At 39.6% G+C, this 13,345-nt stretch overlaps 1 protein-coding gene across 1 annotated transcript in view; it reads right to left on the bottom strand.

Annotated features, from left to right (window-relative positions):
* The window catches only part of LOC138627487 (neural-cadherin), a 258,275-nt gene that overhangs the window by 77,942 nt on the left and 166,988 nt on the right, over window positions 1–13,345 (bottom strand). Inside the window, exon 27 of the mRNA XM_069709839.1 lies at window positions 5,197–5,411. Coding sequence (XP_069565940.1) covers window positions 5,197–5,411 — 215 coding nt within the window. The remainder of the gene's footprint in view (window positions 1–5,196; window positions 5,412–13,345) is intronic.

The following is a 13,345-nucleotide window of genomic DNA, read 5'->3' as shown; positions in this document are numbered from 1 at the left end:
TGGAACATCAAATGTTCTGGTCTTACCTAGAACACAAGAGCTCATCTTAGGTATGTACATCATTATGCCCTATACTCATACACACACAAAATACACCAGTGCTGTGTTGTAACCATGTAATCTCCTCTCCCCAAGTGGCCCAAGATTGGATGTGGTGCACGGTTATGTTGTGTATTTGTGTGTGAGTGCCTTACCCCTTACAGCAGGGCTGGCATGGTACAGCTGCCCTCCAGCAGGGTAAAGGGCAGATGAGTGGGTGGCTTTGGAACAGCGAACTAACATCTCAATAAGAAGCTGAAGGTCTGTGTGCATGTGCGTGTGTGTGCGCAAGTGTGCATGTTTGTGTGTGTGTGTGTGTGTGTGTGTGTGTGTGTGTGTGTGTGTGTGTGTGTGTGTGTGTGTGTGTGTGTGTGTGTGTGTGTGTTTGCAGTGTGAAGTAGAGGGGAGTATGATCAGGCTCAATGGATTGTATTGCTTAACAAGGCTTAATAACAAGATGGATGCTATCACTCACTCACTCTCACTCTCTCACACACACACACACACACACACACACACACGCACACACACACACACACACACACACACACACACACACACACACACACACACACACACACACACACACACACACACACACACACACACACACACACTACCAGTCAAAATAAATGCTGGAGGTATATTAGAGCGACTTGACATTCATAAATGAAAAAGCAGTTCAGGTTGTACCACAGTCTCCTTCGCAGCCACCTGACATTTCTTACTGTTCTGCTTCTTCCCTCTTGTCCTTCATATTTCCCCACTTTCTCTCTAAATCCTTCTGTACCCTGGAACTATTATTCTAATTCCCTTTTCAAACTCCACTTTCAACTTGAAGTCAAGTTGCAGTGCGTCCCCCCTCACATTATCATTTCCAACGCAGCTCTTGTACTTCTAATACATTCATGTCGGAACGAGACCTTCAGCAGTCAGTTCACAGTGTATTTGATTTGGGAGTGAATCTTCATATTTTGTTTGATTCCTATTGTAATTGAGCATAAATCCAATATAGCTCTTTGAGCATCAGTAGATGCTTGAAGTTTTAAGTTGAGGTTGAAAGGCAGTTCCTTTTCCCTTGTATCCTGTCAGTTCTGTTTAATAAAAAAAATGTTGTCCGAGAAAAGACAAGCTCAGATTGTGGTCAGTGTCGGCATTGTGTTTTCTTAACATTTGTAAAGTAAAAAAGAGTGCATTTTCCCTCCTGATCTTTATTGTTGTCTCCTCTTTTAAAAAATATGGATGAGGGCCTCATTAATGACTTGGGTTACATTTGTCCTTCAAATTCTGTGTGATCTGATGTACTTTAATACACAAATACAAAAGGACAATGAGGGTGACTGAAGGAATTGTTAAATCACTGTTTTCATTCATCATTTTCTTGTTGTTTTCATGTGTTTCAATTCAACTTAAATGCAGAATAATCACTTTAATTATTTCTAGAGGCAGATCTGCACCTTGTATGATTTGTGACATATGCATGCTATATTATAGGCTGCTACAATGTATGGTGCCAATCATATCTGTTTAAAAAACAACAACAGGTATTCATCAGCTGGGGGTCCTGTAATATTAGCCAATGTTGCAGACCTGTCGTGAAGCAACATGTTCTCATTCCAGGGGTATGTAAATAGTAAATACAGTAAATACTGATGTTTTTTTCAAAATCATTCATGTCTCATATTGTTGCACAAGGTGCCTTACGTTTAGGCACCAAAAAGGAAAAGATCATGGCTTAGGTTACTTAAAAGAAATAAACATTGACATCATGGACTCAGAACCCCGGTCTGCAGGGTGACAATCCTTGGTTTGTTCCATCCAACCACTCCCATTGTCCTCCCGTTGTGGGCTTTACCCATCTTTGTACTCCGTTACATGACTCTGTTCAACCCACCTCGTCACAGTGCATAACACTTGAGGTACCGTGTGCATATGTTTTGGACACCAAAAGGAACATTGTGTGAATCTCTTTGAAGCTAACTGCTGTGACAAAGCGTCATCCACCCAGCCATGCCTACTGGACTTCGCTGTAGGGAAGTTGCAATGTTCTCAGTTCTAAGCAATTTGGTTATCATCAAGACCAAAAGAAATGATGCCCGGACTAATGAAAATAAAACCCATGTTGTAATAAACTTGAATTACCCTTTAATGTAAATAATGGTGTCAGGACTCGGCCATGGTTCAGCAATCAACAGCTTCTGTCTGCAAATATTGGAAAAAAACCTCCATAAGACATTTAATCATAAAGCTGTTTGGTCTACTGACAGACTGACAGACTGTAATGCAGGAAAATTAAGCTGCACAGTCTCAGCTTGCCGATGGATTTGTTACACGCAGTAGGTCAACCTTGAAACAAGTTAATTAGAGCTTTAAATATGTACAGCCTCACTAATTACACACTGCACAGTGACTCCACTAACAGCTCAACTAACCTTATCCTAAGTCTTTAGGACCCGATAGCACACACTGGCTGGCTTTCCGATGCACACAGATCCCCTGACACCAACAAAAGCTAAAGAAATAAGTCAGAATTTACACTGCAAACCTGCTCATAATATGCACACAAACAAGCGTATACAACACATCCGGCTCTCCAGGCGGACATCACCTCCTACACATATTACTTTGGCAGTGATGGAACAACAGTATCTCTCCAAAGAGAGAGCACCAATGCAAGAAAGAAGTAGCGAGAGAAGCAAGGAGGTGTTAGTCTCTCAGATTAAAACACTAAATATAACAAGATGCACACAACATTTCGTTCTGTTTCCACCTGTCTATAATTTCTCCATTCAACAAGTTGTATTGTCTTCCAAGTCCAAGACTATTGCGGCCACAACAAAAGAGAGGACCGTCATTTTCCTTTGAGCTACACATAAAACCCTGACGAACCTCTAACCAAAATCCACAGTGAAGTGCACATCTTCATGAGTAGCAGGAGCGTGGGTGTGTGTACTAAATCCAGAGGACATGGCAAGTTAATACCAACAGGGAATTAAACATGAAATTGATTTCCATTATAGTAACAACACTTAGTGTTCAAGTAAAGTGAGTTTGTCAATTTGTACTGTACATTTCTGCCTTACCTGTGTGACAAATGTGTACAATTAGCTTTCAGTTTCAGGCATGTACTGTTGTAATTTTAATTAAGGGTTCTATTTTTGTCAATCCAGGTGCAGCGCAGGTGAAATTCAAGTAGGCGTGGCCAACTTTTTTATTGATTTGGTGAACACAAACACAGCTGCATTTTTGTCATATCATGGCACAGTGGTAACGTAGGAGGAATAGATAATACGGAGGTGTCACAGCCAACTTGAATTACAGCCAATCAAATCAGCTCCTCTCATCCCCCCTGTGGTGCAGCAGCCATCCACACTTTATGAAACAAATCTACTTTTCAAGTAGTTTCAGGCTTGTAATCACAGAACGTATGATACTACAAACAAAAAATGATGTTTTATAGATGCCAAATACTGGCATTAATTAAATGTCAAAGTGAACCGAAAACACCCCAATATATTGAAATCTGCACCATCTGTAATATTTGCACCAACTACCTGATTCACGTCCTATCAATGGACAAGAGTCACCTTCATTTTCCATATGCTTACCTGATCTTGTTTTCATTATTTATGTAAGTGGGATTAAATATGTAGAACATCCACCAAACCTGTTTGTGGGATTTTAAATAGGTCTGTTAATGTGTGCACACGTGCTTTGCCCACTGAAGCCACACAGATTGCCCAGCACCGGCACCGCACTCAGTCCTGGTTTCAACTGGCAGTGGTGCAGCTGCAATTTCAACTCAAAATTGAAACCAAAATGTCACATAATGAGCGCGTCTTTAATGATACAGCCCTTGTTGTGCCGTTACAAACATCTCGATGCAGCCGGGGTTATGTTGAGTCATGAAAGTAGCAACTTGGCGCAAGTGCAGAAAAAAAACCCTTCGCTGTACCAAAATGTTTTTCTTCTTCGTTTCTCTTTCTGAAGGCTCAGTCATATCACAAAGTGGCATTTCATTCTTAGCTCTCTAGGCTAACGATTTTGTTTGTGTGAACGTCAACAAACTCATTCAGTTCGAATCTGATTAAAGAACCATGTCGAGATAGAAACTGTTAACTGCCATTCAACAGTATCTCCCATGGTTTGGTCAAGTTTGCATCTGTACAGGTCCAATTAAATGTGTGATGTTTCAACAATTGACTGAATTACTTTAACAACCCAGCCTATATTTTGGGCTATTTCTTTATTTTACCATAATCAGAATTTTGTCAAACTATTTGAACTGTTTAATTATTCATTTTCAATGTCCATTTCACCTATTTACCCATTATTTTTTTTCATGTATATCTTGCTGTATTTGTAGTTTGTAGTTTTCACACTCTGTTACAAAATGTGATGCTCAGGTGTTTACATTTATACTTTTTTTAATTAGTTAGCTACTTCCCATTTTTCATGTACCTCTGGCAACTGCAGACATAACCCTTGGGGTACAAGTACCTCTGTTTGGGAATCGCTGCTGTAGTTTATCTGGATTCGGCTTTGTCTGTTTGGAGTAAAGCCACGGTATGGATGATACCTCCCCTATTTCCCTTTCTTCTTGATCCTCCCACACTAAATCCCTCTTTTCTTCACTTCCCCTAATAATGGCCAAAAACTCCACTTTTTAAGTCAATGCTTCCCTCAAGCAAAATATATTTTGAAATTTGTACATGTTGCAAAACACAGCATAATGTCACATCATTATTCTAAGTATTGTTGAAATGTATGCAGATGAGTGTGAAATAATGCCAACAGGCTAGAAATATGTGCAATTTATGCATTGTTCCTACTGCAATTTCTCAAGGCTATCAGGCAACACTTAAAGGGAATATAAGCCCCCGTTTGACCGGCTGGTGCCTCAACAAGAACCAGTTCCACCTTTTACACTGGAAAAAAAAGAGAGAAAAATAACTGGTGCCAGTGCCAAAAAAGCTGTAACCAGCTCAAAATGTTTGTCTCAGTTTTTATTGATATTCCCTTTTACCTTAAATGAATGTTGAGCAACTGTAACAACGCAATTTTTCTACACACATCAGTCAATTTGTCTAAATCCGATCTCAGTTACGGTATTTTGAGTCAGATGGGTCATATTATCAAGCTTGAGACACTTCTTACCTATCGCCATGAAGTCCTCGTGGTCCCAGGCCTGCAGCTGGGCTAACGGGCCGCTGTACAGCAGCAGTCCATCAGGCACGTCTGTGATGAACTCCAGCGACACGTGGCTCTCAAAACAAGGCATAATGGGAGGAAACCAAGCATGGCCATTGCCATGGAAACTATGCTTGTTCTGCTGGCATTCAGGCCCATCAAACTGAGCTGGACATTGGCACCTTGAGGGAAAGAGCAAATCAAGAGAGGAAAATTACATTAATTCGTGAGTGAAAAAATCAATGACTATCTATTTGAATGAGATTTTAGAGCCATTTCAGGAAAATGTGTTTGCGCCAAACTTTCTGAACCCAATCTTCCTCGCCCTTTTTTTTTAACCACTTACTGTAATTTTTTTTCTTCAAGTATTTTTAGCAGTATGTCTGCACTGCGTGTCGAGTTGTTTCCTCCTCTAAGACAGCGCTCCCCTTCGGCTATCTCGCTCTCTCTCCGTATGTTTCACTGATGCAGATGTTCTCATTAGTGGGGAAACCACAGGGAGAATCACTACATCCCTCGCAAACTCTTCCCTCTGTGTTCCCACACATTCAAGTCCTCATTTGTATCAATGCTTTCTGTCGAAATTTCACCTTTCACCTTCTCTCTTCAGCAGCGTTTCATCCTTCGGTATACGAACAGGACATTGTTTTCTTTCTTTCTTTCTTTCTTTCTTTCTTTCTTTCTTTCTTTCTTTCTTTCTTTCTTTCTTTCTTTCTTTCTTTCTTTCTTTCTTTCTTTCTTTCTTTCTTTCTTTCTTTCTTTCAAAAATATATATTCATAAAAAATGTATACAATTTTCTCTATAACGCAGGAAATCCATTTTTGCTGTCAAATTTTGTTTCCCTTCCTTGGTTCGTAGTTGTATGTGTGTCTTTCAGCGAAATGAAAAGAAAATACCCTCCCCACATGTTGCCAGTAATTTTTAATTATTCAAACACACAACTGTTTACCCAGACACAGAATAAGAAAGTATTTCTCCAGAGGAATTCTTACGCTCGTAATAAGTATGTGTTTTCTTTGGTTTATGTCGTTTACACTTCAACTGATTCTTCAATATATTCTGAGTTTTAGACTTGTGGCTCCTCGAACCTACAAAAAGATGTGTGTTTGCACCATTATATGCACGTGTACACACACACACACACACACACACACACACACACACACACACACACACACACACACACACACACACACACACACACACACACACACACACACACACACACACACACACACATCTCATTGGTGTTCTGTAGACACCTCATTTCTTATCCAAATGTTCCTTCACTCTCTCGCTCAATTTCCTGCCTCTGCTCTTCTAAAGGATTGAAAGAGGACACGCAAAAGCATACGCACATACAGACACACACACACAGACAGAGCTACAAATTACACAGCTCACGTACAATACATGACACTTGGAAATAAAGAAAGTGTATGCCACTTCCCTCCCCTGAGGCAGAAACAGGACAAACAAACAAACATGTGAAGAAAAAGGGTATTGTCACTTGTCACAAAGGGGACACATGAATATGTCCTTCGGCGAGTGTTTCCCATCATTGCAGTCTACTGACATCTGAGAACTTATGTTGAGAGGTTGGCTATGTTCGTTCCATTTCCATGTTTTGTCTTTCAATGCCCTGTTTCTAATGCTGGTTCCATTGCATTAATCGAAGTTGGGAACACATAGTTATGTATAGCACAAACTTACTTGCAAATCACTCAGTTTCTGCTGCAGTAGCTGTTTTATATGCTGGAAAGATTTTAGAGCTCTGCTACTTATTACTTTTTCATTTCAAACTGTTATTCAATATCATTTTAAATGTATATATACATATAACTCAAGAATGCATAAATCAATTATTCATTATTGTTTTACACAATTACAATGTACAATTTTACTACTTGAATACAATTAATTTATAACATTTTCTATCCAAAAGGTCAAAGGTCAACTTCACTGAGACATCATAATGTTGTGGAATAGCACTTTTCTGGCCATTGTTCAACACCATGACTAAGAAACAAGACGATCGTGACCATATTGAACACTCGGTCAAATACTGAGCTGGTGACACTAATTTTGGGTTTCCACCTTGAAACTGTGTTGATTGCATTGAGTTGATTGTAGTCAGTGAAGATGAGTGTGAAGTTTTACAGTTTGCAGCAACATCAATATGTAAAGCATTGTCTACTGTCAAGGCTACAACTCCATGTTGTATCAGAATCAGCTTTAGTGGCCAAACATGTGGACTTTTGTTTTTCACTATGAATTCCCACACCAATACAGCACAACAAGAATTGAAACGCTGTATTCCCTGTATTTCCATTTTGGTAATGTCACCAATACAGCACAACAATAATAGAAAAGCTTAACCTTCAGAGTCTTTATTACATATGTTATATGAGTCTGAACAGACATGCAATTAAACTGCAACTTGACTGGTTGGTGCAAGCATACAAGTGTGATGCGGTAATTCTAGTTTTAGTCAAATAACTGTTCATGTAGTGTGATGCAAGATGAAATAGTTTGTTTTGTCTGGTTGGTATGTGTGTGTGTGTGTGTGTGTGTGTGTGTGTGTGTGTGTGTGTGTGTGTGTGTGTGTGTGTGTGTGTGTGTGTGTGTGTGTGTGTGTGTGTGTGTGTGTGTGTGTGTGTGTGTGTGTGTGTGTGTGTGTGTGTGTGTGGTGTGTGTGTGTGTGTGTGTGTGTGTGTGTGGTGGGGGGGGGGTGTATGAAGCAGATAGACTGGTGCTCAAGATAGGACTAAACAATGGCTAACATTGTCAGACTCCCAGTTTTTTAAAAGCCCGCCCAGTGATATTGGACCAATCAAATTACAGAATTTACACAGTAACAATATTGTCTGCCTCCCTGAATAAGACTATTTGGCATACATATGCCAAAATAAAAATCAAGGAGCTTAACTTAAATCTATTTTCTCAGACAGCTTTCCTCTCACGAGGTCCTCTGTAAACACTCCGTCACTAGGTTGCAACAGTTGAGGTGACTTTTAGAGATTTTTGGCTTAGTTAGCTTGGTGTCTCCTCTCTGCTTTAAAGTTGACCGTGTGAACACTTCAAGTTTTAATAAATAAATAACATCTAAGCATGTCCTTTATTTCTACCATTATATGTATTTGTCATTTTGTGATTACTATCAAATTTCATATGCAAAATCTTTTTGTCATTGGCTTTGAGCTTTCAGACTCAGAGGTTCTGTTTGTGTGCATGAATGTGTGCGATTAGAGGCACCAGGAAAACATCCATCCCTGTATTTCCATTTTGGTAATGTCACCCTAATTCTCTGAGAACAAGACAATCTGAGACATAGTTTTAGTCACAACTGCGAAGCCCTCCAATCTTCTTAAGGCAGCTTTGTTTTGCTCATTCGTTGTCTGCTGGGAATTGCGTTTGTTAACGTGGGGCCCGGGAGCCGTAATCCCACCCCTCCCCTCAACCCCTTCACTCCTCAAATCTCATTATTAATCCCAGTGCCTTGGTTATCTGCATGTTGTTTCTTCAATCTTTCACCATAATCTGATTGTATGTTTTTGTATGTGTTGGGATGGGGTCATATCTGAAAGCCTCTGGAGAAAAAAAACTATCCCACAGAAATTCTATCTTTTATTAACTCTTATCTTGTCTGCATGTGTTATTTATTCTCCCTTCACTTCTCGTCTCTTGCAGTCTTTTTTTAAATTTTCTTCCTTTTTTCCCTCCCATTTTCTGTCATGTCCTTTTAACATTTCCTTTCCTCTCTCCTTCCAACTCTGCGTTCCCTTTCCCATTTATGCTCCTATAGTACCGCGCTCTTCTTTAACTCCTCCAAACTGTCTTCAGCTTCCCTGTTTTCCCATTTCTCTAGTCTCACCACAGATCCCCTTATTTATTTTTATTCGTCTCTTTCCCCTTGTATCTTCATTTTTTTTCTTGTCCTGACATCTTGTGTTGTTTCTGTTCTCCTCTTGTGAACCTGGAGAATCACACAGCAGATGTTACAGAGCTCGGGTACTGTAGTGTGATTGAACATGTGACAATCATACTACATTTGCGTGTCTGGGTTGACAACTTCGCCTGCTCTGCCTTGTTCTCTCCCCGTCATCTAGAATACTTCACCAAGAAACATTTCCTGCTCCTCCATTCTGCCCACATCCACATTTTGTATGCAGCACAAGATACTTTAGAGGCAGCAATTCATCATCCTCAGTTTTCAGCCCTGTTCACTGTTTTGTGTTAGGTAACAACACAAAATGAAATGCCGTTTTCAAGTGTTTATCGAAACAAAAAAAAAAGTCTTATTATGATAAACACATGCAACATTCTCAGAATTCTCTAACACCAGACAAGTGGCCTAAATTAGCTTCTTTGGTTGAGTTCGGTCATCTTTGAAAGGTCTCTAAAGCAAAAGGAAGACAAATCTTCACTTGATCACACAATGTACAAGCCTGAAATCTGACGTTCCACATATAGTGGTTTATACTTTGCTATATAGATCTGTTGACTGCTATTTTTAAATGTGGATTAACCTCAGAACACGAGGGATGCAAATTGTGTCCAAATTCCCACCCATCCAGCTCCACCTCTCGCTACTCTTAATTGAATAATTCCCAAAGTCCCGACTGCTTAACAACATACTGCATATAAAAAATAGACATCAGAACTTACCCTATCTGATGATAGCCTTCGTTTCTCTGTGTTTTCAAAAAATGTTCACCCATGGCAGTTTTGAAATCACAGCTGACCAATAATATTTAAAAACATAATTTCATGAGATTATTTTATTCGATTGCTATAAAGGCTGTCATAAAAAAAAATCTAATGATGAAAGATCTGGATAACCTAGACTGTCCTGAAAAAAATAAAATAAATTCCGTTTAATAAAGAAGACAACAATAACAGTGATTTCCACTGATTGTGTGTGAATGGAACGATGGCATGTTTAAGTGAAAACCGCATTGGCTCACCTGTAGTTTAAAATTTGGTGCAATGGAGCAACCAAATATGTTCAAAAGAGTTGGTACAGAGGCCAATGAGCATTCAGAAGTGGGAGAATAAATGCTGCAGCTCCTCCAGAGCCAAGCAAATATCCTGTACTTTTTTTTTACCAGCAGCTGAATACAGAGGCAAAGGATAATTCTGAAGTTTGCTACAGCTCCAGGGCTGACCCTAAAACATCTAACAATGAGATAACAGGAGCGTTAAACGTGTCATAATACAATATGTTCTGTTTCTTGTTGCAAATAATTAATAAGAGCGTAACTGTAAAGATGAAGAAAATTGTGCACATATGTATTGAATAAGGTATTATGTCATGAATTGAAACTGAGGTAAATGTGGCCGGTAATTGTGTTTTTGAGGTGACAGACAGAGTGTGGGAGTCCGGTGTGGATGTCAGCTGATTTAAATAATAAAAAAATAAAACACAAATAAAAAAAATGTATGTTAAAGGGAAAATGTACCACTTTTCTTCTTCATGTCACATTGGAGTTCATGATAAATGCTGCAATACATTTCTCAGTGTGTGTGCTTCATGGTGAAGCTGACATTTCCTCATCACAGAGCCATGCTGGTCGCGCCTACACGCTAGCATGCAGTTCACGTGAGCTTCTGATGCCCAACTCTCATATCCTTTAGTTCCCTTTGTTAAATCTCTCCGCATGTAGCACCCATTCGACAAAAGAAAGGAATCAGCAGCCAGACAATGTTGTTTACAGGGAGCAGAAGAAAAGGAAAGTGTTTTTTGTTTTTTATCAGAAAGCTACAAGTACTGGTCATATATTGCAACAAATGTGTGGAGAAGACTGCTTTTCCAACGTTGCCATAAGGTCTATCACCACTCTAGCCCCTTTTCGGCAAAAACACAGCATTAGGTGACACAGACACTCACTCACTGTTTGTTTGCCTTCTCGACTCTGCTGGTTTCAGTTGTATTCTACAGATCACTGTTAGTATCCTACAGAAAGTCTCCAGTAGACCTCTGACAAATGGAGAAAACGTTCATGCACTGTAACACACACACAAAGGCTCTCTTGGTCAGTGTCGGCATCAGCAACAACATTCAACACAAACTGCCCACGCTGAAATTCACTGCAGCAGAAAGATTCAGTTTTCCGTCTGCATCAGAGGGTAATTTAAGCAAAAGCACCACTAGCCGCTGTTTGCTCTCAGAAGCTCAGTCTCTCGATTGTCGCTGCTGGTACCTCTATGTACTGCATTTCTTCTGCTGTATACTCTCAATATGGCTGAGTCATCCAAAACACTGTGAAATGTTACCACATCAGAAACATCCTCTGCAGTCATTTGTTGGGATGACATTTTCACAAGTTGCCATACAAAGAGAACAAGGTTCTGCTTTGGTGCAGGATCTCGAGCGCCCCCTGTCTATCCAGACAGCTCAACAGCCTGCGGTTCTTCCTGGCTACCAACTATATCAGTGATGATCAAGCTGGTAGCCAGAAGAACAAAACATTTTTCGGGCCCCTTACAAAAAAGAAAAATGTACTGATAGATTTATTGCTTCAATGAAAAATGACATCAGCAGTAAATGGACAGCCACATATTTGTTTTAGTTTTATGTCAGAAGTGCTTGCAAATTTAAGGAGGAAGACTCTTCTGTTCATATGTATGTGCACATTGAAATGTTCACATACTTTAAGCCATGCAGTGTATATCACTGGTGGATTTCAAGTCACTAACCTTGACAGTAGAACTGAATTAGATGGTTTCTGTATGATGTTCTGTGGTCATTGGAACAGTTCAATGTGATTGTAACATTGCTTTTTCAAATGTGTCTTTACGGAGTTATTTTAATCGTTTTAAAGCTTTTTCATTTAAATTAGAGATTACTTGGTTAATTTTTCTAAATATTTGTTGTAACAATGAAATAAAGTGCAACTGCTGCTGTTGAAAGGGCTAAAAAGAAAACCTCTGGTGACTTCCGATCGCTGTTGCCATTTGACATCCTACATGATATCAATGAATAACCATTGTGGTTATAATTAATGCAACAATCTCTGATCTTATGTCATCCTGCCTCATTGCCACATCAATTATTATTATTATTATTAATTTATTTAAATGTTTAGGAGAAATGAACTGGGAAATAAAGATGATGAAAAACACTATGATATTCTGACAGAAGCAATAATATATAGTAAAACTGACCCAGTGATAAGACAAAGCACAAAACTGAAATAAAAAGTGAAAGCTACAATTTTGTCTGATGATGATGTGGTCTGAAGTGGTCACAGATAAAATGGAAGCTGAACAGACTTTGCAAGATGCAGCATTATCAGAAAACGTACAATTATTCATGACAACTTATTAAGACTTTCATTCTGTTAGCTGTTACTGATCTGTACAGGTGTCTTAATATGCAAAGCAATGCACCATTGGTTCCAGATTAGATTAGCAGGGAGAGTGAGAGCGGGAACATGTCCACATTAATGAGTGTGTATTTGTCTGTGTGTGTGTGTGTGTGTGTGTGTGTGTGTGTGTGTGTGTGTGTGTGTGTGTGTGTGTGTGTGTGTGTGTGTGTGTGTGTGTGTGTGTGTGTGTGTGTGTGTGTGTGTGTGTGTGTGTGTGTGTGTGTGTGTGTGTGTGTGTGTGTGTGTGTGTGTGTAATTGTGCATTGTGTGTGTGTTTGCATGCACATGAATAATCCTGGGATTATGTCGAACATGGATCCAGTCAGTCATCGTGCTCGGGTCCAGCAGTGAGCCACATTACATCCAGGCTCCAGACTCAAATCCTGCCCTTTTCAGTCACTGCCTTTAATTAAATGAAGCTGAAGGGTAAAATGAAGTCCTACAAGTCACAGCAAGAAAGCTTAGTGGACATGTGTGTGATGAGGCTTCATGTTCATCTGCTGTCACATATGTCGACAGGGAGAAGGAATGTGAGTGTGTGTGGCTGAACATGCGTGTCCGTCTCAGTACAGAACCCCAGTAGAAGCAACAGCGGTGAGTTTATTGTCTCTTATTAATTCTGTCAAGGTGCAATTTGTGTATATGTACATGTATGTGCATCAGAATTTTCTGTATGTGTAAAACAAATGTTCCTTCATATGTCGACACCTCAAAGGTAAAAACTGTATTTGTTTTTTTTGGTCAT

This window comes from Brachyistius frenatus, unplaced genomic scaffold (assembly GCF_029030835.1).
Source record: "Brachyistius frenatus isolate BFR_SWC_R1_liver_20210118 unplaced genomic scaffold, ASM2903083v1 Contig_86, whole genome shotgun sequence".
Lineage (NCBI taxonomy): Eukaryota > Metazoa > Chordata > Actinopteri > Embiotocidae > Brachyistius > Brachyistius frenatus.
Note: the sequence above shows the minus strand (reverse complement) of the source record. Positions and strands in the feature narration are given on the sequence as shown.